Source organism: Callorhinus ursinus, unplaced genomic scaffold (assembly GCF_003265705.2).
Source record: "Callorhinus ursinus isolate GAN/ISIS: 27379988/994484 unplaced genomic scaffold, GSC_fseal_2.0 scaffold47, whole genome shotgun sequence".
Classification (NCBI taxonomy): domain Eukaryota; kingdom Metazoa; phylum Chordata; class Mammalia; order Carnivora; family Otariidae; genus Callorhinus; species Callorhinus ursinus.
In genome coordinates, this window is record NW_027397109.1 from 9,012,976 (window position 1) to 9,036,423 (window position 23,448).

Consider the following 23,448-nt stretch of genomic DNA (forward strand, 5'->3'; position numbering starts at 1 on the left):
AACTGGTAGCAGGCACATTAGAGGTATGACACCTGCAAAAACAAACAACACTAGAAAGACGGTAACAACAAAAGGTGTCTAGTGCTTACTGTGCACATTCTACATGGAGTTGACTCATGTGATCCCAGTGATCTGTGGAGACACCTTGCAGAAGAGGAAATGGAAGCCCAGAGGCACTAAGTGTCCCATCCTGTCATCCAGGTGGTTACCAAGCCTGGATTTTAACTCAGGCCACTGGATCTCAGAGTCCCTGTCCTTCACCTCTGAGCATGAAGCTGAGGAATAAGGTACATTTGTGCTTTCAGTTAAAATGGTTCAGGTATGTCTGCAACATTTATAAATATATATATATATATACACACACACACACACACACACACTTATAAACTTACATATATATAAATTGACTTTTCTACTTACTGAGTGCTTCTATCTGCTATGCATGTTCACAATTTTGTGAATAGCTTCAGCTGGGTCGGTGTATCTCTGAAGCCCATCTACCAAACCCAGTGTAAAAACCTGTGAGCTGTAGCAGAAAGGAGCCCAGGACTTCAGTTTACCGCGCAGCCCTATTGAGTGGGTCAAGAGAGGGAGCAGGACTGGGGATGACCTTTGTCCCACTTTCACTAACTTCAGGGTTTTGTGAAAGTCAAAGGAGGTAGTATATGGGGGGCGGGGTTTGGGAAAAGGCAAAATGAAAAGCAAAGCGTGATAAATCCCCCATCTAAGAGGTATCTCGCTATGGTGGACTCTTGAAAATGCCTTGGGAGACGCAGAAATTTTGAGGGCCATGGGGGAGTGCAGCCCACCCTTTGTCCTCACTCGCAGACCCCACCTCCTGGGACTATCAGGAGGCCTCTAAAGCATTCATGCTTGACTCATTTTCCTCTTGTCTGTGACTTCTGAGACAAAGTCTGGAATGAAATCTGCTCAATGAGATGTAAGAGGAAGTCAGCTGGAAGATTCCTAGTTAAAAGCAACACAAAGGAGGGCCAGGCTCTTTTCTGACCTCTCCATGTTTTACGTGAGGATATAACGCCTGGAGCTACAACAGTCATATGACCAATGAGGGACAATTATGGGACAAAAGGCAACAAGCCAAGGAGAGTGGATAGACAGAAAGGGCCCAGCTCTTTGATGAGTGTCAGGTCCCAAATCAACTGACTGCTGGTCATCAGATTTCTCATTACATGAGACTCTAAACCTCTTTATTCTTTGTGTCATTGTGAGTGTTTTCTCTTACTTGCAGCCCATATCCTCCTGAGATGGAATCTGGTTCCTATGATGGGGCACTGTGAAGGGAGGAGGGACATGGGGAGTGAGAATCCCACCACTTGGGGACAAAAAGTCTTTGCCTCTGTGAAGCAGGTCCAAGATGCACAGGTGAGCAGTCACCCATTGTTTCTGTGGACACAGAGCTCTGCCAACCAAGGTTGTAATGCTAGGAACATAAAACAAACACATAAAACAATCATAAAATGATTGTATGTGCTGGCTATTGCTTGTTGCTTTCCGGTCGTGGGTTACATGATGAGCTCAGGCTAAAGGTAGCGTGTTGGAAAGTAGAGGATGAGTGGGAGATACGGCCCGGCTTCTGCCTGGGGGGCTGGGGTCTCTCCTGTACAACTCCCTTTAGGGATAAAAGGGGCTGTGTCAGATGGTGGGTGATATCCTGCCCTTAAGGCAGACGCCAGCCCCCTGAAGATGGAGCTGGGCAGGGTACCAAGTTCACAGGTCGCAGACACAAATTCTCCAGCTTAACGTTTATACGTAGATAGGGTCTTTGGCTTAGTCAGTAGTCTATGGAATAAACTTGCTATGGACTGAATGTGTCCTCCCAAATTCATATATTGGAACTTAACTCCTAATGTGATGGTATTTGTAGATGGGGTCTTTGGGAGGTGATTAGGTCATGAGGGTGGAGCCCCCATAACTGGGGTCAGTTCCCTTGTAAGAAGAGACACAAGAGAGCGTGCTTTCTGTCTCTCTCTCTCTCTCTCTCTGCCATGTGAGTACAAGAAAAGGCAGCCACCTGCAAACCAGGAAGAGGCTCCTCACCTGACATGGGGTCTGCTAGGGCCGTGATCTCGCACTTCCAATCTTAGAATTGTGAGAGAGAACATTTCTCGGTCTGGTACCACTCGGTCTACGGTACTTTTTTAATAGCAGCCTGAATGGACTCAGACAAAACTGGAAAAAAGGCAGATTGGAATTCAGGGAATTGTACTGCCAAATAAATGCTCAGGCTAATAAGGAAGCTCAACCTCTGGGCTCCTGAACACCCAGGATGAGTGGTGACAGTCTCAGCCCCCCAGTGAGTGTCCTTGGTTGCATGCACCAGACATGGACCTCAGGGTCTTCTCATGCTGTCATGCTGGCTGACCAAAAAGCTTGCTCCCCACGTCCAGGGGGACAAGATAGACAGGTGCCCCATGCTTTGCTTCTCTCCCCTCTTCTGAGGGGGGTTTGGTAGGGAGCAGTGTTCCAGCAACACATGCCCGAGGACCACACATAGTACCTGTAGGTCCACAAAGAGCCCAGTGCAGCCTGATGGAGAGGCCTGCAACATGATGTGCAGATGGGGCTGGGGCTGATTCAGGAGTCAAGGGAGATGGTGGCTGGTATGCTCCTGGGGGAGTGCTCTTCATGTGCCATGGAAGGCATGGCTGGGCAGCCAGTTGCCTGGCCTGCTGTGGAGCTCAGGAGAGGACAGGGTAGGGCTCATCAGGGGGGAGAGGATATCAGGGCACATTCCTGCTTTCTTGTCTCTCTAGGCCCTCGGGATTTCTAGTCAAAAACCCTCGGCCAGTTCTTTCCACACAGTTGACCGTAGCTAGTATCCCTTTGGAAGCCAAGGACAGAGCTCCATAGCCTTGAAATCCTTCTTGCAGATCCTGGTTACCTGGTGGCTCTTTGCAGGGTTTGTGGGTCAAGAACCAATGCTAAAAACAATGGCCCTTGTCTAGTCCCCAGACCCTGGGGTGCAGGGGTCTGAGCTAAAATTCTAGATGCTCCCCACACCAGTTCTTCTTCCTCTTTCTCTTTAACAAGGGGCCTTTGCAGACAGGGGCTTCCTTCTCGGGGGCTGGGCTCTGGGCTTTAGGAAGAACAGCAAAGGAACGTGGCTCGCAGTCCAGTGAGGCTGGCTGCAGACCACAGGGGGAAAGCAAAGCTGTGCTTTTTCCTCCTACCCTGAGCTTTATCTTTCAGTGGTAATCTGCAAATTGAGAAAGTGGTTAAAGAGAAGGGAGGCTAATTGCAAAGACAATGAAGGTAATTTGCATTTCTTAGGCACCTTCTGGTTTCTAAAGCCTTCTTGCTACTATAAATTTATTTGATTCTTATAATGTCCTAGAACTGGTGGGTTGTTCCATATTTTCTCCATTATTGTATTGAGATAGGTGCACAGATAGGCCAATTTATTTGGAATATGATAAAGTGACTGAGTCAAAATCACTTTATTTTGGATTACTATGTTTACAAAATTATATTATAAAATTCATTTAAATGGGATACTTAATAGTCATAACATGTGAAGAGAAATTTTTACTTAACGACAGATGGATGCTGTTGATTATAGACCAATCCTGTAAGAAAAAGCATGGTTTGTTGTCAGATTGGAAGGGAAATGTTAGACTCTATTTGGTTTGGGCAATAATGAAATATAGATTGACACTGAATTTAACTATGAGCTGTGCATCGAATACAGATTAAAAACTGCTTTCATGAACTGTTATGTGGGATTATTCTGTTTGGCTCCACAAAATCCCCAAATGACTCATTTTTATAAATATGGTATATTGCTTCTAAGTGGCAAGAGATAAAGTTTCAAGCTGCTCTTTGCAAACACTTTTTTCCTGCAAATATCACATTTTGGGGTATACCGAGTCTCTGTTTCCAGTAAATGAACAGCAAAATCTGTAAACATTGGTCTTAGTTACCTGGAGCTGACTGATGGCTGCATGAGCATTGCTGCCCATGTCCTTATTCACACTGGCATCCCCCCTCCATCTGTGACCAGTGGGATTTTTAGAGACTGCAGTATACTGCTTTCTAGGTAGTCTGAATGGGAGGCCTGAAGGGACAGGGGCAGAGTTCCTTGAATTCTCTGTGGCCCCTGGATATGTTTCAGAGGCCCTCAGGTTGTTTGCACTTAGGAAGAAAAAAAAACATTTAAATAATTACCTTATATATTGATTTTTTTAAAAAAAGAACAGCCCCGAGTTACCAGGTGCCAGATGCTGGTTTATCTCAAGCAAGATTTGATTTGGGGTACCACTTCCTGTACCCCTCTCTGGGAGATGCATGTTCCCCGATGACCACCCTCTTTGGTCAGCTCTCCTTTTTGGAGGCCACACCATCCCACCTGTCCTAGCAACCCTTCATCAATTCCAACTGCTCCCTGGGGAACAGGGATGGTCCACCCTTCCTCAGTTTCCTCCTCTGTCAGGTGTGGATAGAAAATGGGGGGGGTAGTTAATAGTTGTCCTTGGCAAGGACCTAGAATGGCACCTGCACACAGTAAGTGCATGCAAGTCCTGGTGTGACTATGGGGCGCAGAGCCAGCCCCAATGAGAATTTTACAGAGTCATTTGAACATGTGGTGGCAGGGAAGCCCACAGGTGTCAGGCCGGTGGGCCCCGGAGGATCCTCCCTGCAAGCTGAAAGACCAGGGTCCAGGGTGTTGTGGGGCAAAGGACTAACATCCTCTCTTGGAGAAAGCATGGATATGGAAGCTACCAAGAAAGGACACATCATTTTTATTTTAAAAGTCTTAAGGTGGATTGGAAAAGCCTCGCACACTCAACTTGCCCACACCTGACCCATCTCTCCAGCCCCCAACCTTCCCTATGCAAGCCCTTGCCTCTCCCCAAGAACAACCCTGGTCTGCAGGACACAGGAAGACCCTTGCATTTGAAGGCAGCTGACCTGAGCAGTGGGTGAGGAGTGGCCCAGGTGAGGCAGAAAGAGCTCTAAGAGCAGAACCTTTCAACAGGGAAGACAGATGGGAGGTTTAACGAATGCCTTTTGCATTTTTAAGCCTTTAGGAGCTTGCACACACAGATGAGACATGCTGGGCCAAGCAGGAGGAAGTGCGTGATGGGAAGAAAGGAACCCCATGTCACAGCCTAGAATACATTTTTTTCCTGATTTTGAGGCTCCTAGAACATTGTTCCTGAGACACAAGGACAAGATGGCTGCCCGCTGGGGCCTGTGATGACTGTATCTGTTGGCTTCTGTCCTGGGGTGCTGGGAGGTCTTGGGGAGCACCCTCCACAAGGTGCCCTTTGTGTGAGGCTGTGTGATAACCACACTCGACAGTGGGGGGACCAGCAGGTGTCCTGGAGCTTGACCTTCCCAATCTCACATCTCCCACCTCCCAGCCGACTCAGACTGCAGTCTGGGCCGCTTGCTCCTGAGCTTCCGGCCCCACTGTGGTCTGTGAGCCTCCTACGTTGATCTCATGCTGGAAACTGGAGTGTCAATGTGGTTTCCATGTCCCTCTCCTCGCTGAGATGCCATGTGACTCAAGGGCACAGGCTGGGACTTTGTTCCCTTGCTCCAGCATCCTGTGTGGCATGAGGGGACACTGGGGGCATGACAAAGAGCCCCATCAATGCCGGCCCTGGGCTCTTCTCCAGGCTGGGGACACTGGTGCCTGAATTTGGGGCACCTGGCATTGGAGTTCATAGTGGCTACCTCTCAGCCATCTCTGTAGGAGCCCAGGTCACCTGGTGAGAAAGGAATCCAACGCCACGTACTCATTATACCAGGTTAGCCCATTTAACTCTCCCAGTCACAAGTTCCTGGAGTGGCGTGCCATCATATAAACATTCTCAGGTAATATTTGTTGAAGAACATCCATGCAGCTCAGGTCCACAGGGTTGTGCAGGAGACAGCTGGAGGCCACCCACAGCCCGCCCCCTGACCATGGGCCAGATCTGGTTCTCAGAATTCCTGGAACCCATGGCAGGGCTTTCATGCCCTCAAACATGTAGGTGGCAGTCCTGCCCTTTGCTCTGTGGGACCACCAGTGGGTTGCCCTCTTTCCGTGGGGTAGAGTTGTGAGGATTAGCCACATTCCAAATACCTGCTGGGCCCTGGTTCAACTACAGCTTGCAGAAAATTACTTTTTAAAAAGTCCGTCATCAGTTATAATGGGCCCTAGGATCCCCCCACACAGGCATTTGGGTATTGAGGGGCCAGGGAGCTCATCTACACTTAGTCAACTACTGATGGATGCACCATCTGTTGGTCAAGAAGGTGATGCCGATGAACTGAGCCAGAAATGTCCAGACTGGATAAACTGAACCCAGACGTTCTGCTCTTTGAATGGTCTCTTGGGCTCTGTATACACCAGACGCCCTCCCCTTCTCTTCTCCACTTAGTGATGCCCTCTCATCCTTAGCCTTCCAGAGCACACATCAATTCCTTCTCAGCTCTGGACACCTGGGCCTCCTCCGTGGGGTTAAGGGGGCTTCTTGCCAGGGCCAGGGCTAGCCAGTGCACATCCCTGCTTAAAGTGGGCTCTGCTGGGCTTGCCACATGGTTTGTTCTGCAAAATGCCACCTCCTCTGGGCGGCACCTTCATCTCTCCCCTCTGAGCTGAATCCCTGGGGTTCTCTTGGTCTCAAGGTTCTTCTCCATGTGACTGTGCACACGCTGAGGGTAGGTGCTGCCTGATCTTTGCACCTCCCATGTAGCATTTGCACAGTCAATGCTCACCCAGATGTACTGAGTGACAGCTGACTATCTGAATTGCCCTGGGATAATCAAATCCTTCAGTTATTGGTCATAACACTCTAGTCAGGAAGGATATCAGGACAGAGCAAAGGAAGTTCCAAAGAGAGGCGTAATGCACGGCTTGCAAGTGGGGAGCGGGCCATGGCTAGGTCTTCCTGCTGACGCTGCCCTTGCTCCATGCACCTGACTCTGGTTGGCATCTGTCTGGCAGCCATGTGTGATGTGAGAGAGAACCTCTCTGCCCCCAGCATTGGGTTCAGGCTGTGGGAAGAGACAGGCCTGATGGTGAGGGGACAGGAGAGGAAACTGGGGGGATTCCCCAGGCCATATCTCTCCTTCTGGTCTCCTCCTGGGGACCAAGACCACTGGAGATTGGCAGAAGCACAGCACACTTTGGTCTCTCACCAGTGAGCAGGCATTTTCCTTTCTACCTTCTATAAAAGTTCCAGTAGGCATTTTCTTTTTCCTTTTCTTTGCTTTTAAAAAAACATTTCAAACAGAGTTTGAAGAAGTCCCAGGTAGGAGTTAGGACATCTAGTTCAAGCCCCATCTGCTGGTTGGGCCAGGTGACCTGTGTGAGTCCCTCCTGTGTGGGGTGCAGTGGGTGCTTTGGGCCGGCTAACCTTCTTCCCAGCTCCGATATGCCCTCATCCTGGACGCGGCGGTTCTATGGGGAGAGGGCAGGTCAGAGGTGTGCAAGGCACCTTCCGCTCCACTGTTTATTTCCCATTAGCTCTGGTTCTGGGTTGGAAGCCAAAGTAAGATGTCATTGAATCTGACTGGTCCTCAGTGGAAGCAGAAGTGAGTCACAAACTTTGTAATGCTTCCACCCAGGCACCCAGCTGGGCACCCTGCAGGGCAGTGTGTGTGTGTGTGTGTGTGTGTTTGTGTGTGTGTGTGTGTGTGTGTGTGTGTGTGTGTGTGTGGAGAGGGGGCGGGATAGGGGATCAGAGCTGGGTTTCACCTTCCAGGTAAGTGGCCTGGGAGGAAAAGATCTTCTATAAACATCTGGGACACTGCTAATGGGTCAAGGTCTCACATGGGAAAGAGATCCCAAGAGATCTGAGAATAAGCACAACTGTTAGTTGCTCCCAATAAACTCTGAAAATACACTTAAAATTTTTTAACCATGTTTTACTGTATTTGCTGATTTGTGTTTAGACTCATCCATTCACTTGGGCTTGAAGACTTTGGTATTCTCATTCTATCTTTATTAGTTTGCTTGGGCTGCTATAACAAAGCAACAGAGACTGCAGAGCTTGAAGAACAGAAATATATCTTCTCGTGGTTGTGGAGGCTAGAAGTCCAAGATCAAGGTGTCAGCAGGGATTTCATTCTGAGGCCTCTCTCCTTGTTTGTGGATGGCTGTCTCCTGCCTGTGTCCTCATGTGGCCTTCCCTCTGCGTGTGTCTGTGTCCTAATCTCTTATGAGGACACCAGTCAGGTGGATTAGGGTCCACCCACATGACCTTACTTTACCCCTCAAAAGGCCCAGTCTCCACATACAGTCACATCCTGAGGAATAGGGTTAGGACTTCAACATATGAAGTCAGCCCTCAACAATGCTGTTGCTTCTCCCTTCATGATACGCGGGGAGACCTCAACTCAGAGCAAAGTCCCCTCACCAGTTCACTGAGGGAATGCGGGATTCAGGCTGATCCTTTCCTGCGATTTGCCAGTTTCCAAAGTTATGTGTGACCAGTTTCCAAAGCATCTTGCAGAGGCGATAAGTGAGCCTTTCTCTGAGTATCATTATGAATTTGTGGACTGAAGAATCTTTGTCATGGCTGCCCATTCCAGCTCTGCTGCTCACTCCCTCTTATCCTACCCACTCAGCCCAGGAACCCTTCTAACACCACCCTGGTGGTTTCTGAGGATGTCTTATTTTCTTCTAGGACAAGATGCTCTGGGATCTTTGTGTATACTTCCTACCCTGGATCTGGCCTTGCTCTCAGACACAGGCGTTTGGGGGCAAACTGGACCTGCTTGATGCTGGGGACGGTGGCGGTGGCTTGTCCTGCATGGAAGCTGAGGAGGCTACAGGGTGGGATGGAGGGGCTTAGACAAGTGCCTCACTTGTCCCATGGGGCCTGCCAGATTCCAGGTGGTTGGAAGACAAGGAACACCCTTCCTATCTATGCCACCTGAGCTGGGTTTTGGTTACCTGCAGCTGAAGGGGTTCTAATGGGCACCAGGGAGCCCTATGAATGGAAAGAGAGGTATGGCAGGACAGGGCCAGGGAGGAGAAAGATGGTTTTCCTGCTAAATCTCCTAAATCTCCTCCCCCTCAGCTGCCTATCCTTGTGGGCAAGGACGCTAGCTGGGGTGGTGACTTTAGCATCTGCACAATCTTCTCGTTTCCACAAAGGTGCTCTCTGGGGGCAGAGTAGCAGCCTGAAAGCACAGAGATACCGAGACTTTCTCTAAGGATGGAGTGAGAAGCCCTAGTGCCTGGCCACGTTCTCAGTTCAGAAGGGTTTGGAAGGCCATGGGTCCAGGGCTGCTCTCCCGTCTGAGAGGGTCCTGGCACAGGCCCAGTGCTTGAGGAGAGAAAGCCTCTGAACACAAAACTGCCAGGTGGCATTCAGATGGGGGACACAAGACTGTCTAGTCAGCTGCCTGGCCCCGGGTATGGCTTGCAGCAGGACCCCCAATGCCTCCCCCTCCTGTGGGCACTGACCACTGTCAGGACAGCATGGAGCATGCACCACCCTTTACCTGTGGTTGCCCCTGCACCATGAGATTCAAAAGAATTGAGTGGTGCTGCAGGACAGCCTGCTTATCTCCCTGCACTTAAAGAGAATGGGTTTTCTTTTATGGAGTGGGGCACTGATAGCCTCATGCACCATGGCTTTTTAGGGGATTGAGAGTCCAACAGCCAACAGTGATTTATTTCCAGACAAGGGGGCCCAGTTGGAAAGAATTCATTTTCTGCACTTTTGCCTTTCCCCAGATAGAAGGTACTCATCACTGCTGAAAGAAAGAGCACAATCCAGATGGAACTGCTAAAACATCACATTGCCCCCTGATTCAGAGCTGGCTCACCAAACCCCCACCAAACACCTCGCCCCCTCCTTCCTTTGCTGTACTCCCTACTTGGACTGCTCTGCAGCTGGGAAACTGCAGGCGTGGAGCTCAGCTTTGGTTATCAAGAGGCCAGCACAAGTCCTTGGGGAAGGTTTCCCCCTTAAATGAAAAGTTAAACTTTCATGAAGAGAAGGTATTTGGATGTGATGGCTGGAGTGGCAGCACCCATTTTGTGACTATGAGGTTAAAACCACAGGATAATAATGGTGGAACAGGGAGAGGCTGGGAAACTGAATCCCTGAGAACATTTAGAGCAGCTGTGCCAGCCCTGGACAACCCAATTCAGGAAGGACTCCCTGTTATAGAGGTGGCAGTGGCCCCTTTCCCCTGTGAGGCCCTTGCAGCCCAGTGCTATTCAGGACACATCTTCCCTTAGGGGCTTATAGCATGGCTTTCTGTGGTTGTTTCCATTTTCCTTGGCATTATAAAGGCTGAGAAGAGAGGCTGAGTCTGTTCCTTAGATGGGTTCCTTACCTCTCAGCTTCTCTCCAGTACCCCCAACTACCAGGCAACAGTAATAACTGAAATGCTAGGATCTGGTATTTGCAAAGAGGCCCCTGCAGTCTCTGCTGTAGGCCAGGAAAGCAGGACAGCACCCCTGAGGAGCCCGGGGGTTGGCTTCCTCTGGTGATGGCTCCCTTGACAGGTCCTCTCTATTCCTCCCACCTTCAACAGATCCTTTTGAGCGGGACACTGGGCACTAACGATGGTCAGGAAGGGATAGAGTCAAGGCCTTTAGGTTTATCTTTGAAGCAACACTGAAGGATCAGGAGACAGGTCTGCCTTAGGATAGGCAATGCTGTTTCCTAGTGATTACTCGCAAGGCCACTGAGGACCTCGGTGCATGGAGGGACTGTCCTGCAACGGTCACTTCATAGTTAAGTGGGGATGTCCCTCAGTGGGGGTGAGGGGATCAAGGGCAGGGCAGGGAAGGTGAGCGGGTTCAGCATCCGGGGAGGTGGGTGTTACTGCCCTGGCCGACAGACAGGAGGTAGGCTGGGAGGTCCCACAGCAACCCTCATGCCACACAGCAAAGAAGCAGCAGTGCCCAGGCCTTTCCATGCCCACACTCTTACAGCATATGCTTGCTGTACCACAGTGACACTCGTTCAGCAGCCCAGCACTTCTGCTAAGACCTAGTCTGTCCCCTAGCAGCCTCTGGACATCACGCACAGCCTCCAAGACTAGTTCTAACCCACCTCTCCCTTAGTCTCTCTGTCTGTTCTTCCAAATTGGAATAATTGCTCCCATCCTGAATGCAGCTCATGCCTGCTTGGTGTATATCCCGCCTTGGTGGGATCTCCCCTACAAGGTAGTGAGAGCCCTAAGGCAGGGATGCCGTCATCTTTGGGGCCCCCAAACCTGAATGTAACAGGTGCTTTCCATGCGTTTACTGAACTAACCCTTGGCCCCCAAACAAATGCTGCAGGACCACTGAACTTTAGGCTGATATGAGGTACAGTGAGCAAGGTCACTAACTTGACAAGGGTGGCACAGGGGACATGTTGCTAGCAATACTTAAAACCTAAAAGTCTGCAGAGCATTTGTGTTCTCTCCAAATGTATGAGGGTCTGAGATGCTGCACAGAAGTTACCCAGCCGGTGGGAGCCACTTACACGTGCTTTGCTTCTGCTTGTGCAGAAGGTGGCACTGCAGTACTTGCTCTGCGGTGGATCGTGGGGCCTGGATGGGTCAATGTGCAGCGCTGGCCACAAGAGAACAGTGGAGGCAGGGACCCCCACCGCTCTGAGGAGTAACCCAGTGGGCGGAGCTGCAGCAGCCCAAGGCACAGGCACACAGAACGAAGGACTGGGACCAAAACTCACCTTTGGGAAAAGTAAGTTGTCAGAGGTGAAATTACTCTCACCTCTGCAACACTCCCCTGAGAGAAGTCAAGCGACAGCCCTTCCACCTTCATTCTTTTATAGAAGGGCACCTGCATATTCACCTTGAAACACCAAAAAGCAGTATCTAGAAGGCCTGGAAGAAAGCTCGATGCCTTCTGTGAGGAGGGGACTGGCCATCTGAGTCCCCTGCTCAGCAACTGAAGATGTCAGACCTGGGACTTTCATCTTCCCTAACCGCAGAGAGTCTCTGGGGAGACTGGACAGAAGGGCCTAGATCTTGGCTGGGATCCCAGGGCCTGAAAAAGGCCCCCCACATTGCCCAAGGGCTGTGGTAAGCATTGAGAAACCCACAAAGGCCAAAAGTCTGAGAGACTACAAAAAAGGCAGAAATGCCTCTCAGGCCTTCACGGCTAAATATTGCTTTCTGTGACCCAAGTGAGATGTCTGTAAATGATGTGGAAAAATGATCTGATATTCCCATTACAGCTGCAGCAACCCTGCTTTCCTTTTCCTTCTGGGACTCACATCGCTGCCTGATTGGCCACCACGCATTTCCTCAGACCACATCCAAAGGCAGGGACCCTGAAACCGTCAGTCCTGCCTGTCTTTTAGTCCCTTGGGGGATTCTCTGTCTAAACCAGAAACAGGAGTGACAAGAGGATGAGTTTTCCCCGCTTCCCTCAGCTAGTCAGTAGTTAACGCGAGAAAACAGCAACCATTCCAGTCAGAATCCCACCATTTCCACAGCAAAGACACATATTGCACTGATGGAAGACAGGCTCCACATGAATGTCTGACTGGTGGCTTGGAATTGTGCAGTGCACAGCCTGTGCAGCTGGCCTGGAGGGCCTGTCTGCAGCACTGAAATGACTATTTGTGGGAAACAGTTGTAATAGTTTGAAAGAAAATATCAATGTTTTGATTCAAAAGCTTACTCTAGAGCAGAGCTTGGCAAAATTTTTCCACAAAGTGTTAGTCAGTAAATATTTCAGGCTCTTCAGACCACACAGTCTCTGTGGTTACTACTCAACTTTGCCCTTGTAGTGCAAAAGCAGTAGCCACAGATAATACATCAGTGAATGAATGTGGCTGTGTTCCAATAAAACTTTATTTACAAAACCAGGCAGTGGGCCATAGTTTGCTGACCCCTGCTCTAGGGACTTAAAAATAATTACCTCTAAGATGAATTATATCCACATAAAATATATATACACGTGAAAGGGGAAAATAGTAAAGGCTCTTTAAGTGTGGTAGGAATTATTAATTTGCTTTGTATTTTAAATTAAGAGTTGTCTTTGACACTGTTATTTCCAATGATAACATTTATACATACATACCCATTTACATGCCATATACACACAAAACCCCTCACTGTGCGTGGGTGTGCTCTCCATGGAGGACCCCACTTTCTGCCTCCCCGTGCCCTCCGATGCCCACCCCTACCCTATACATTGTCTCTCAGGTGGCGGCGGGCATACCTTGTTCTCTTTGTTGATCTCTCTGCTCCATGGACACAAGGGCAGAGAAATGCGCTTGATCGTAGGCAAGAACCAGAGGAGAGCAGTGGCATCTGTTGGGAGGCACCTCCAGGGGCAGGTAAATCCCTCCGAATGGGATTGGAGCAAATGCTGTGGACAGAAATGGTGAGGGCCTGTGGAGCCTGAAGGGTACATGGGTGGCATCCCTGACCACCCTGCACGATGTGGTCGGGCAGAGGGAAGGGAGGGTGGTCTCAGACCATAGCCTTAGGTGTCAGCTGCTCCATCCACATGGCAGTAAGCTGGGTGTTGCCCACCTAACAACGGGTGAGGCTCAACCAGTGGGATGAAACCTGTGGTCCCATGCATGCCCAGGGAACCTCTCATGCCCTCCTGCCTCCATGGCAGAGTCCTCCTGGCTCTTGTCAGGCTGTGCCCTGGAAACAGGAGGGACAGGGCTGAGGGCTTCTTGCTGTAATCTTCCCAGGGACAGCCTGTTGTCCTGAGACCTGCACAGGTGACCAAGAACTCACAATGGTCAGCAATGACATCCACTGATGACTGCCGGGAAATCTGGGTTTTTCTGGATGAGCTTCTTCCTCCCCATGTATTCACGAAAGCATTTGTATACAGGACAAAATCCTTGCTTGCTTGTTCTATATTTTGAGAAGCTCTTCTGTTGAGTCCAAAGGAACCAACCAGAAAACTCCAGAACCAAATTGTGAGTCAGATGGAAAATGAGAGATGGGGATTGGCTCCTTCAGCAACTGGGACATAATCATGTTCATTCCCTTACTCATCAAAGAGAGAGAAGAGAGACTTAAACCCTCACTGAAATAGAATAACTCCCAGAAATATCTGCCCTGATACAGCATATGCTTTTTAATCATAAAGAACTTTGCCTCTTGGCCTTGGAATCAGTGACTCACTCACTGTATTTCTGTGAGCTGAATGCAACAACAATCAGTTCCGTGAGGCTTTTGAGGAATGCTTAGGTTTCCTTCTACTCACCCTGCTTTATCCACATTGGTTTTTTTTTTTTTCCCGAACAATCTGAAAAAGTTTTATTTTTGTTCTTTTACTTTAAAATCTTTTATTGGAAGCAATAAGCATATATTGAGGAATGTGGGCTCCAGTATTAGATCACTTGGGTCTTAATACTATGTAATTTTCTTTTTATTTTCCTAACTGTGCAATTTTCTTTTTTTATTTTATTTTTAATCATTATTTGATGTACTATATGTTGGCTAATTGAACATAATAATAAAAAAAAAACCACATTGATTTTTGGTCGTGTTTCTGCCCACGGGCTGAGAGGTGGGGTAAGTCCTCTTTCAAGAGGGCTGTACTCTTGAGCACAGGTAGGATGGAAAGAAGCATGGACCCAGCCTTGTGGGATCTGATGGGTACAGGTTCATGTGCCCAGGGACCCCAATGAGGGTCCTGCCTCTGCTCCCAGAGAGGCTGAAGACCTCAGGAGCCCCTGTCGCTGGGCTGCACAGGGAGGGAAGTGGCGCTGGGCAAGACCAGTGTACTCCCAGCTCCCTCCCACCATGACAGCCGTGGCCCCACTGGTCTTCTTTGGCAGTTGTGATTTAGCATGAAGACTCTCATCCTGATTTGTAGGACTCTCTGGAAGGCCCACGACTTTTGTTAAGGCTTTGGTTTAAATTTAAGTTAGGCTGGAGGGATAAGTCACTGTCTTATCTCCTTCGCCTAGCAAGGAGACCTTTTCAAGAAGTGAAGAAAGGGAAACATGGCGCCGAAAGGGACTGGCTCGTGCTGGTAATGGAAGTGAAGGGAAGGTGAAAACAGTGTGGGAGGGGCTGGAAATGGGGAGTTTTGTTGAGAGGCGGGGGCAGTTGCACTGGGGGTGACCTTTCTGGCCCACCTTCCCTGGCCCCTCTTCTTTTCCTTCTCCTTAGGTAGCATGGCTGCCTCATGGACTTCTCAAGTGGCCTTGCCCCTCACTCTGGCAGAAAGGCTGCCCTGGGTTGGCCTGGTTCCTCCAAGGCCTTAGTCGAGGGCTGGGGCACATTGTGTAGCCTCTCTGGGCTTCAGTGTCCACTCTGGGAGGGTGTGGGGAGGGCTGAGGGAGAGGGCACGTGCAAAGGGGCCGTGAAAGCCAGTGCTTGGCTCTCGGCGGGCGGGGGACAGGCGATAAGCAGCCCTTGCTGTCCTTTCCTTCTTCTCCAGTCCCAATTCTGCCCTGTGACTTCATGCTTTCTGTCTTTTTTTCCCCTTTGACACACATAGGCTGCAGAGGGTAGGAGGGGACTAGAGTGGCTGGTGGCCCTGGGATGAGGCCTGCCCTGGAGGGGTGTGGGCTGCCTGCCTCACTCTGAGCACACAGGTGGCGGGTGGGAGACCCTCTGGATTTAGTTCCATCTGTTACTCAGACAGATTTCTCATGGCCACCTGCCATTGACACAAAGTCTAGATGGATGGGTGGGTGACCAAGAGTAACCCCTCCTGCCACTGGGGAAGAAAAAGAAACACATCAGGTCGAGGAGAAATGAGAAATACTGCAATCTTCATCCATACTGAATAAGGCTCTGTGGCTTTCTGGGATCCTCAACTCATACGTTAGGCTGTCTCTTCCTTAATTGGGATGTTATGTTTTCTGGGTCATGCGTCATATACGGCTGTTTTACTATTGTATCAACTTACCTTCTCCACCTGAGTCCCTCAGCATTGTATCTGCTACGACAACTATTGGTCTTCTTAATATATGGGCGAGGACAAACACATGGAACTCCTCTAGACTCTCGTACACGGGGTCCTCAGAGTTGTCCACACTAGGAGACAAAGCAAAGCAAGCCTGAGTTAGGGTGGGGGATGTTCAAGACAACACCCTCCATCTAGGTCCTACCTCCATTGACCCTGCCTGTTGAGGCCCACGGAGGCCACCTCCCTGCCATGCCACCCACTGATGGCAAAAACACAAGACCCAGCTCCTCACCCCCACCCTGCGGTGGTCTCAGGGGACAATGGGAGAGAAGCTTCTGGTGATGGCTGCTGGCCACCTTTAAGACAAGATCCCCCTGGCGACAGAGGCAGTCCACCCAGAACACGTGGCAACATGGGGACTTATTATCTGGAGGCATTTAACAAGGAAGCAGTGGGGGCAGGAGGGATGGAGGCTTCCTTTTCTGGGTCATTCCTATGTCCAGCTGCTTGAGCTGAAGCCTTACTCATCAGGAGCACAAGTGTATCTGTGCACATCAGGTGGGCTGGTGGGGTCCATTGTTACAAAGATCTGGGGCCTTTCTAGGAAACACTCCCCCCAGAACAGAAGAGGGCAGTGAGCAGGTGACCTGGATTTCAATCCTCAGACCAGGAGGGGAGCGACTCTGACCCAGGCTACTTGGGTCCTCCACAGCCCACACCCCTGAATCATGTCTGAGGCTCAGGGAAAGAGTTGGCTCCAAGAAATGCATTCACTTAGACTCAAGATATTTGGATAGAAGACTGTAGCCTTGATGTTCTTCAACAATCCAGCCACCCCAAGGGAAGAGCCCATCGAGACGAGAGAGTTAGAGCTCACAGCTTGATGGGGCCTCTGCAGCATCCATGGTGCCACCCAAGGTGGCAGCACCCACACAAGACCCTCAGGTGGCATCTGGACTTGTTCTGGAGCACTTGGAGGATACTCAGGATTCACTGAGGGAGGTCTGTGAGCACTGGAGCAGGTAGGGCCAGAGCTAGCAAGTGAGGCCCTGCTGGAGAATCCAGGGTGGGGGGCCTGGGGAAATAGCTGTACGTTCATAGCCCACAGCTAACTCCTTGAATTACTTCTAGAACAAAAACTGTGTCTCTTCAGGAATGCATCAATGACCTGGGAAGTTTTTTTTTTAAGATTTGATTTATTTATTTGACAGAGAGAGACACAGTGAGAGAGGGAACACAAGTAGGGGGAGCGGAAGAGGGAGAAGCAGGCTTCTGGCGGAGCAGGGAGCCCGATGTGTGGCTCGATTCCAGGACCCTGAGCCGAAGCAAAGGCAGACCTTAATGACTGAGCCACCCAGGCGCCCTGGACCTGGGAAGTTTTGTTGTTATTGTACCTATTTTTTTTTTTAAGTTTGTTTGTTTGTTTACTTTTGCTGACTCAAAATGTCTTACTTTTATACTTAAAAATACTTGACAGCAACCAAAAGATGACAAAAAGTTGTGCATATAGTATAAATTACTTTTTTGTTTGTTTGTCTGGAATCATTTGAAGGTAACTTGCCAACCTGAAATCCGGTACCTTGAAAGAGTTTAGGTGCATATCCTATGAACAGAACGTTCTCCTACAAAACTACAACACAGTCATCAAAATCAAGGGTACGTCCAATCACTAGTACACTGATTGGTCTAATCACCGTGACAGACCCCGGTCACAGTCGGCCAACTGTCCCCAAAATGCCTTTCAAACAAAGACTCCAGCATGCCGCTTTTAGCTGTGGTGTCTCATTAGACTTCTCTGGTCTAGAACATTCCTCAGGGGTTCCTTGACTTTCGTGGCTTTGACGCTTTTGAAGACTACGGGTCTGGTATGTCCTTAGAGTGGGTTCCTCTCTTTCCTGTGATTAGATTGTATTGGATTATGCTGTGTCCTTCTCTCAGTGTTCTATCAGGTGGCCTGGGCCTTTGGACTATCCCATTACTGGTGACGACTTGGACCACTCCCCTTGGACCATCTGCCAGGCTTCCCCCTACAGAGCTACTCATTTTCCCTCCATCATTAATAAGCATTTTGTGGGGAGAAATTTTGAATCTATGCACATATTCTACTCCTCACCAAATCTTTATACATTTATTGATATCACTATGGATTCCTGGCTTCAATTTCATTCAATGAGTTACAATCCATGAGTGCTGATTTTGATGCTCAGATATGCCCTGCTTGGGTTAGTGTGGCTCATTCAAGCTGTGTCCTTGTAACATAGCCCCATCATTTTTCAGAGGGCTTCCTAGCCTTCTAACATAAGAATATGGTCCAGATTCATCTTTTAAAAAAATTTTTAAATTTAAATTCAATTTAATTAACATATAGTATATTATTAATTTCACAAGTAGAATTAGTGATTCATCAGTGACATTTAACACCCAGTGCTCATTACATCATGTGCCCTCCTTAATACCTGTCACCCAATTACCCCATCCCCCCCCACACCTCCCCTCCAGCAACCCTCAGTTTGTTCCCTAGAGTTAAGAGTCTCTTATGGTTGTCTTCCTCTCTGTTTTCATCTTATTTTTCTTCCCTTCCCCATGTTCATCTGTTTTGTTTCTTAAATTCCACATAGGAGTGAAATCAGATGATAGTTGTCTTTCTCTGACTGACTTATTTTGCTCAGCCTAATACCCTCTAGTTCCATCCATGTCATTGCCAATGGCAAGATTTCATTCTTTTTGATGGCCGAGTAATATTCCATTGTATATATGTACCACTTCTTTATCCGGGTTCCTATTGTACCTTCTCTGCTTCAGCCCTGGATTCGGCCATTTCTCCAAGGAGTTGTTTTTTGTTTTTTTCTTTTTTTAAAATAGTGGATAATGTTGTTTAGAAGCCAAAATATAATCATCACTTTTGGGATGTCATTGCTTCTAGACTCAGTGAATGGAGGGAAGGCACGTTGTCTTGTGTGTACACTCACATATGTACACAGATACTGTCATCCGTCATCTCTCTATTAACTTGGAGTGCACCGATACCTCCCATTCCAATCCAATACCCCAATGCTAATTCTTCTCATAACTCCCTTCTCCAACAGTGAGAAACCTGGTTTCTATTCATCTTAAATTATTTCCTTACTTGGTCCATCCCCCCATATGTAAGCAATTCCCCACCTCTGTTGCCACCCCGCCCCCAAGTTGTCCTCTTCACCCTACTGGCTCTGACACTCTGGCTTTGGTCTCCTGGGTCCTACCAATGCCCCCACTTGCCCATTGCAGATGCTCACTTTGCTTTGCCACACTATATGGCTTTAGGACTTAATTTTTCAGGACGGCAAGAGAAGTGGATGAGGAGTATTTTAAATACACATACACATGCCAAGTCTAAACACAATGCTTGTGGGTGTGCTTTTAAAAATATCCCAGATGATTATCTTGTCCAGCCACAGCTGAGAGGGAGGCTGCTGGGTATGTGAGGTTCAAGTGCTTCCGGAAGCTGCTTGCTTGTCCCCCCTAAGTGCTCACAAGCAAGTAGACAGCTGAACAAGATAATAAGTAGCATGGACAGGAGGGAACACAGAATTACAACCTGCATACTCAGAGAAAAATATCTCAGTTAGAAATGTGGAGTGTTATTCCTTCCCTAATCCAGTGGATGGAGAGGTCAGCACTGGAAAAAGATGAGGCATCAGAGAGTCAGATATTAATGCTGAGAAGAAGGAATGGCAAGCGGAGGGGGAGCTGAGAGCAGCTCTGGGTTCTCAGTTGCATCTTCACTCCATGACAGAACACTCTGTTGTCTAAATAGCTACACAGAAGGGGTCTTGTTGCAGCAACAGTGCAAGGGTTGACCAATTACGAGACACCACTGTACTGCCACAGCATTCTGCTCATGCAAAATTTGAAGCAGAGCCATTGTATTTCAAACTGAAAAAACAGCCAATATTTACTGAGCACTTACTATATGCTGGAATGGTAAAAGGCACTGCAGAGGCCCTCAAGTAAGATCTGTCCCTCCATCTGTCTAGCCATCCATCCATCCATCCATCCATCCATCCATCCATCCATCCACACACACATCCATCCGTCTGTCCATCCACCCACTTGTCCATACACATACACATCCAACCATCTATCCACCATCCATTCTTCCATCCATCCACCCATTCACTTGTCCATCCATCCATCCACCCATCCACCCATCTGTCTGTCCATCCCTGGTTCTGTACCAGGGCTATAGCACAGAGTTGGGAGAGGGTGATGGAGAAGAGCCTGGAGCACAGTGACCTTTCTGCACACTGGTTGTGGGGTTGAACAGGAAAGCCAAAGATCAACTGTGAACCTTCAGTGACCCAGAAGTTGGCAGAGAAGGTCCCAGCTGCACCCTAGGGGCAGCTTGAGAATCATAATGTCCTTCCCTCCTTGCTTCTAGCTGCTTGCTTACACATTTTAGGGAGTGTATTTGAACTGGGGGGGGGGTGGGTGCTTGTTCCGCACTTACTCCTCAACACCACAGCCATGTTCCAGTGCTTCTGGAACTTTGGTGTCTGATCCTGTTCTGTTGAATTCAGGCTGAGAACACTGGCTCAACAACTCCTCAGGCTGTTCCGATGGGCAAATGGGATCATTTCTGGGATGAGACTTTGGAACTGTGACCTGCCCATGTGAATTACTGTGATTGAGCCCACTGGCGGAAATCAGCTCTAGTGAAGCCAATCCTGAAAATTCTCTTCCACTTCATACCCAGAGGCTTAACATCTTCCTGTGAGCTCACTGAGAAAATGTTAGACCTGGGATTGTAAACAGAATCTTGGCCTTTGGGAAAAGACAGGTTAAAACCCCTAAAATTGGTGTTTACTGGTAAGAAGACTAACATGCAAGCATAACTACTTCATCCTCAAAGAGACTGGGCATGCTCCAAACAACTTCCTAATGTTTCTGTGACATAACACACACGCACTACTCACCCTCTTCTGCAACATTACCCAGGGAGAGAGAAGTCCTGAGAATAAGGCCACACCATCCACCTAGTGAAAACCCCCTGGGGAAGATGCAGTGAAAGGTGACCAGGGCACAGGCCAGGTTGGGAGCTTCCTCCAGGTAGGCATGAAGCAAAGATGGTGGCGTGAGGTCCTGATGGTATCTCAAGGTCACAGAGGGTGGTGGCAGGAGTCAAAAATACTCAGCAGATTTGGGGGTGCCCTGGCTTAAATGGCAGCCACAACCCTTGGAGACCACCCAGCAAGAGCCCATGTCATGGACAAGGAAGCCAATCTGGGTGCTAACAGGGTCTCACCCAAGGGCAGTCACCAGGCCACACAGAGGGGCAGTTTGGGCACAGGCCTCCTAGGATCCTCTCTGTGTCCCACACCACACCTCCCATTTTGCTCAGGAAAATCCTGATTTATGCATCTGGAGTGATTGGTACTCCCCCCCCCCCCCACTGGCCAATGCGCCAGTTTGGATGTAAGTTGTGTAGTCACCCCATCTATGGAGACATAGTTGCTGGTTTTTGGTGTACCCTTCCATTTAAAGATATAAGATCAAGATATTTAGATTCTATACACATACATATACCCTCCTCTACCTCTAGGTATAAGGGCATTACAGTTACTATTCTGACCCTTACTTTTCCCTCTTAATGGTGCATCGCAGAGATGCTTCCAGCACAGTATGTGGGGTCCTTCCCCCTCTCACAACGGCACAGCACTCCCCATGCACATGTCACCAGCTGCATTTCTGAGTGGTGGGACTCAAGCTCCTCCCCCATGCAGGGCTCAGAGCCATGACAACACCTTTGATGAACTGGTATGTAGACTTAGGGGGCTGGAGATTAGGAGCCAGGGCCCTGAGCAGAGCTGAGGCCAGACTGTGCCTGCTGTGGGGACCAGGGACTGTGTCTGACTAGAGGGCAGCCTTTCAAGAGATTTCCTAAGGCACAGTGTAGGCAGCAGGGGCTCTGCTAAGAGCTATGGCCTGGGAAGCTAAGAATGAAGAATGGTTGCACACAAGGCACTCTGAAGGGACCAAGTTGGTCTCGGGCTCTGACAGGGGCTCAACAGCAGTCAGGTGGCTTGGGGGTGAGGACTCATCTTATTCACTGGAATCAATAAGCTGGGGTCAATCCTGTGACAAATATTTACTGAGTGTCTGTGATAGGTATAGCACCGTCCCGGGTGTGTGTGTGTACGTGCACATGTATGCACACGTATGCAGGTCTAGGGATGGAAACACTCAATTAACAGATGATCAAATAAGAAACTACCAGGTATTAATAAACTCAATGATAAAAAGGTGGTTTCTTTAGACAGGAAGTTCAGGGAGGCACCTGATAGATGGAAGAGTTGACTTTAGTCTTATTTCTAATTAGAAAAGTCTTTAAAAATTAGACCTGGATTCTACATCTTCAAACATGAGAACTCCTTAGCTGAACAAATGTTTTCCTGCTTGGTTTGCCGGGGGAGGTCAAAGAACTGTAAGGAATACTCACAAGAAAGTTTCCTGTCCAATGAGAGGCCAGGCCCTGGCTTTGGAGTGCCAGACTGGGGTGTGGGCACCTTGCAACAGAAAACACTACTTATTTTTCCTTAAAAGACTCAAGTTCCTGAGACTGTACATCATGAAATCATTTAGGATTCCAGGTATTTCTGAAAAAGCCCAATAAAGAAGAAATGTAGTAAACATACTACAAAATTGGGTAAACATAGCAATGAAATTGCAGAAACAACTTCAGAGGGAAAGCAGAATGAGAAACACACGAGAGAAGTGGGGACCCAGGACACAAGATGCCCTGTGGGGGCTGCCCAGGGGTCCTTGAACTGGCCCCCCCTTTCCTGTGTCTCTTTTTCTCCCTGCTTTAATAGCCTCTCAGCCTCCACTTAACCTGTCTCACCAAACGGAGAATAAGTAAGCTTTTCACAAAAGTTATTTTTATCACAAATCTCAAGAGAAGTTGTTAATTCCTGCTCTCCATACCTGTTTTGTATTTGTTAAGGGCGTGGGTTTATGTTTTTGGTCAGTTCTAAGTTTGGATTCTGGCTCTCTCTTGTGAGTTGTGGGACTTTGGGAACTGACCTAATTTTCTGAATCTCAGCTTCTGGATCTGTCATTGGCTATGCTAATGACGGTTTCACAGCCAGCCCTGCTAGACACATAATGTAACACATAAGTGTGTTCAGTAGATGACATGGCTCTAATTCCTGTCTGACAATGCTGTTCCACCTCACTTCCTAGGAAATCCAGATGCTTTGGGAAGTCCACAGCTCCCTACTCTGGCTCCCAGCCTGCCAGTCGAAGGGGTGAGCACTGGACCCATAAGGGGGACAGCCTTTTCTCCCTGCCTTCTATTGGGTCAGGTCTGGGTGCTGGTGTCACAGGACCTGGGCAGGAATATCTCCCCTGGCTGTGTGTGGCAGCACAGATGGTCAGCTCTATGTCTGCTGGTCCTGGGTCCAGCTCTGTATGTACACAGAGCATAGCAACAGATGCCCAGCCCTGAGCTGAGGTTGGAAGAGAATCAAAAAGAACCAGTGGGTTTGGCTGGCCATCAGAATATTGCAGTCTGAAGGAGGAGGCAATATAAAACATATATGAGCCCTGGATGAGGCAGGGGCTCAGGACAGGGCGATGTGCAC

The 23,448-nt window shown here is 48.8% G+C and overlaps 1 protein-coding gene across 1 annotated transcript in view; it reads right to left on the reverse strand.

The window, feature by feature from the left end:
* The window catches only part of OTUD7A (OTU deubiquitinase 7A), a 382,314-nt gene that overhangs the window by 22,111 nt on the left and 336,755 nt on the right, over nucleotides 1–23,448 (reverse strand). The window contains exons 10-11 of the mRNA XM_073882548.1: nucleotides 15,827–15,954; nucleotides 13,157–13,306 (exon numbers count right to left, since the gene is read on the reverse strand). Of these exons, the coding sequence (XP_073738649.1) occupies nucleotides 13,157–13,306; nucleotides 15,827–15,954 (278 nt within the window). The remainder of the gene's footprint in view (nucleotides 1–13,156; nucleotides 13,307–15,826; nucleotides 15,955–23,448) is intronic.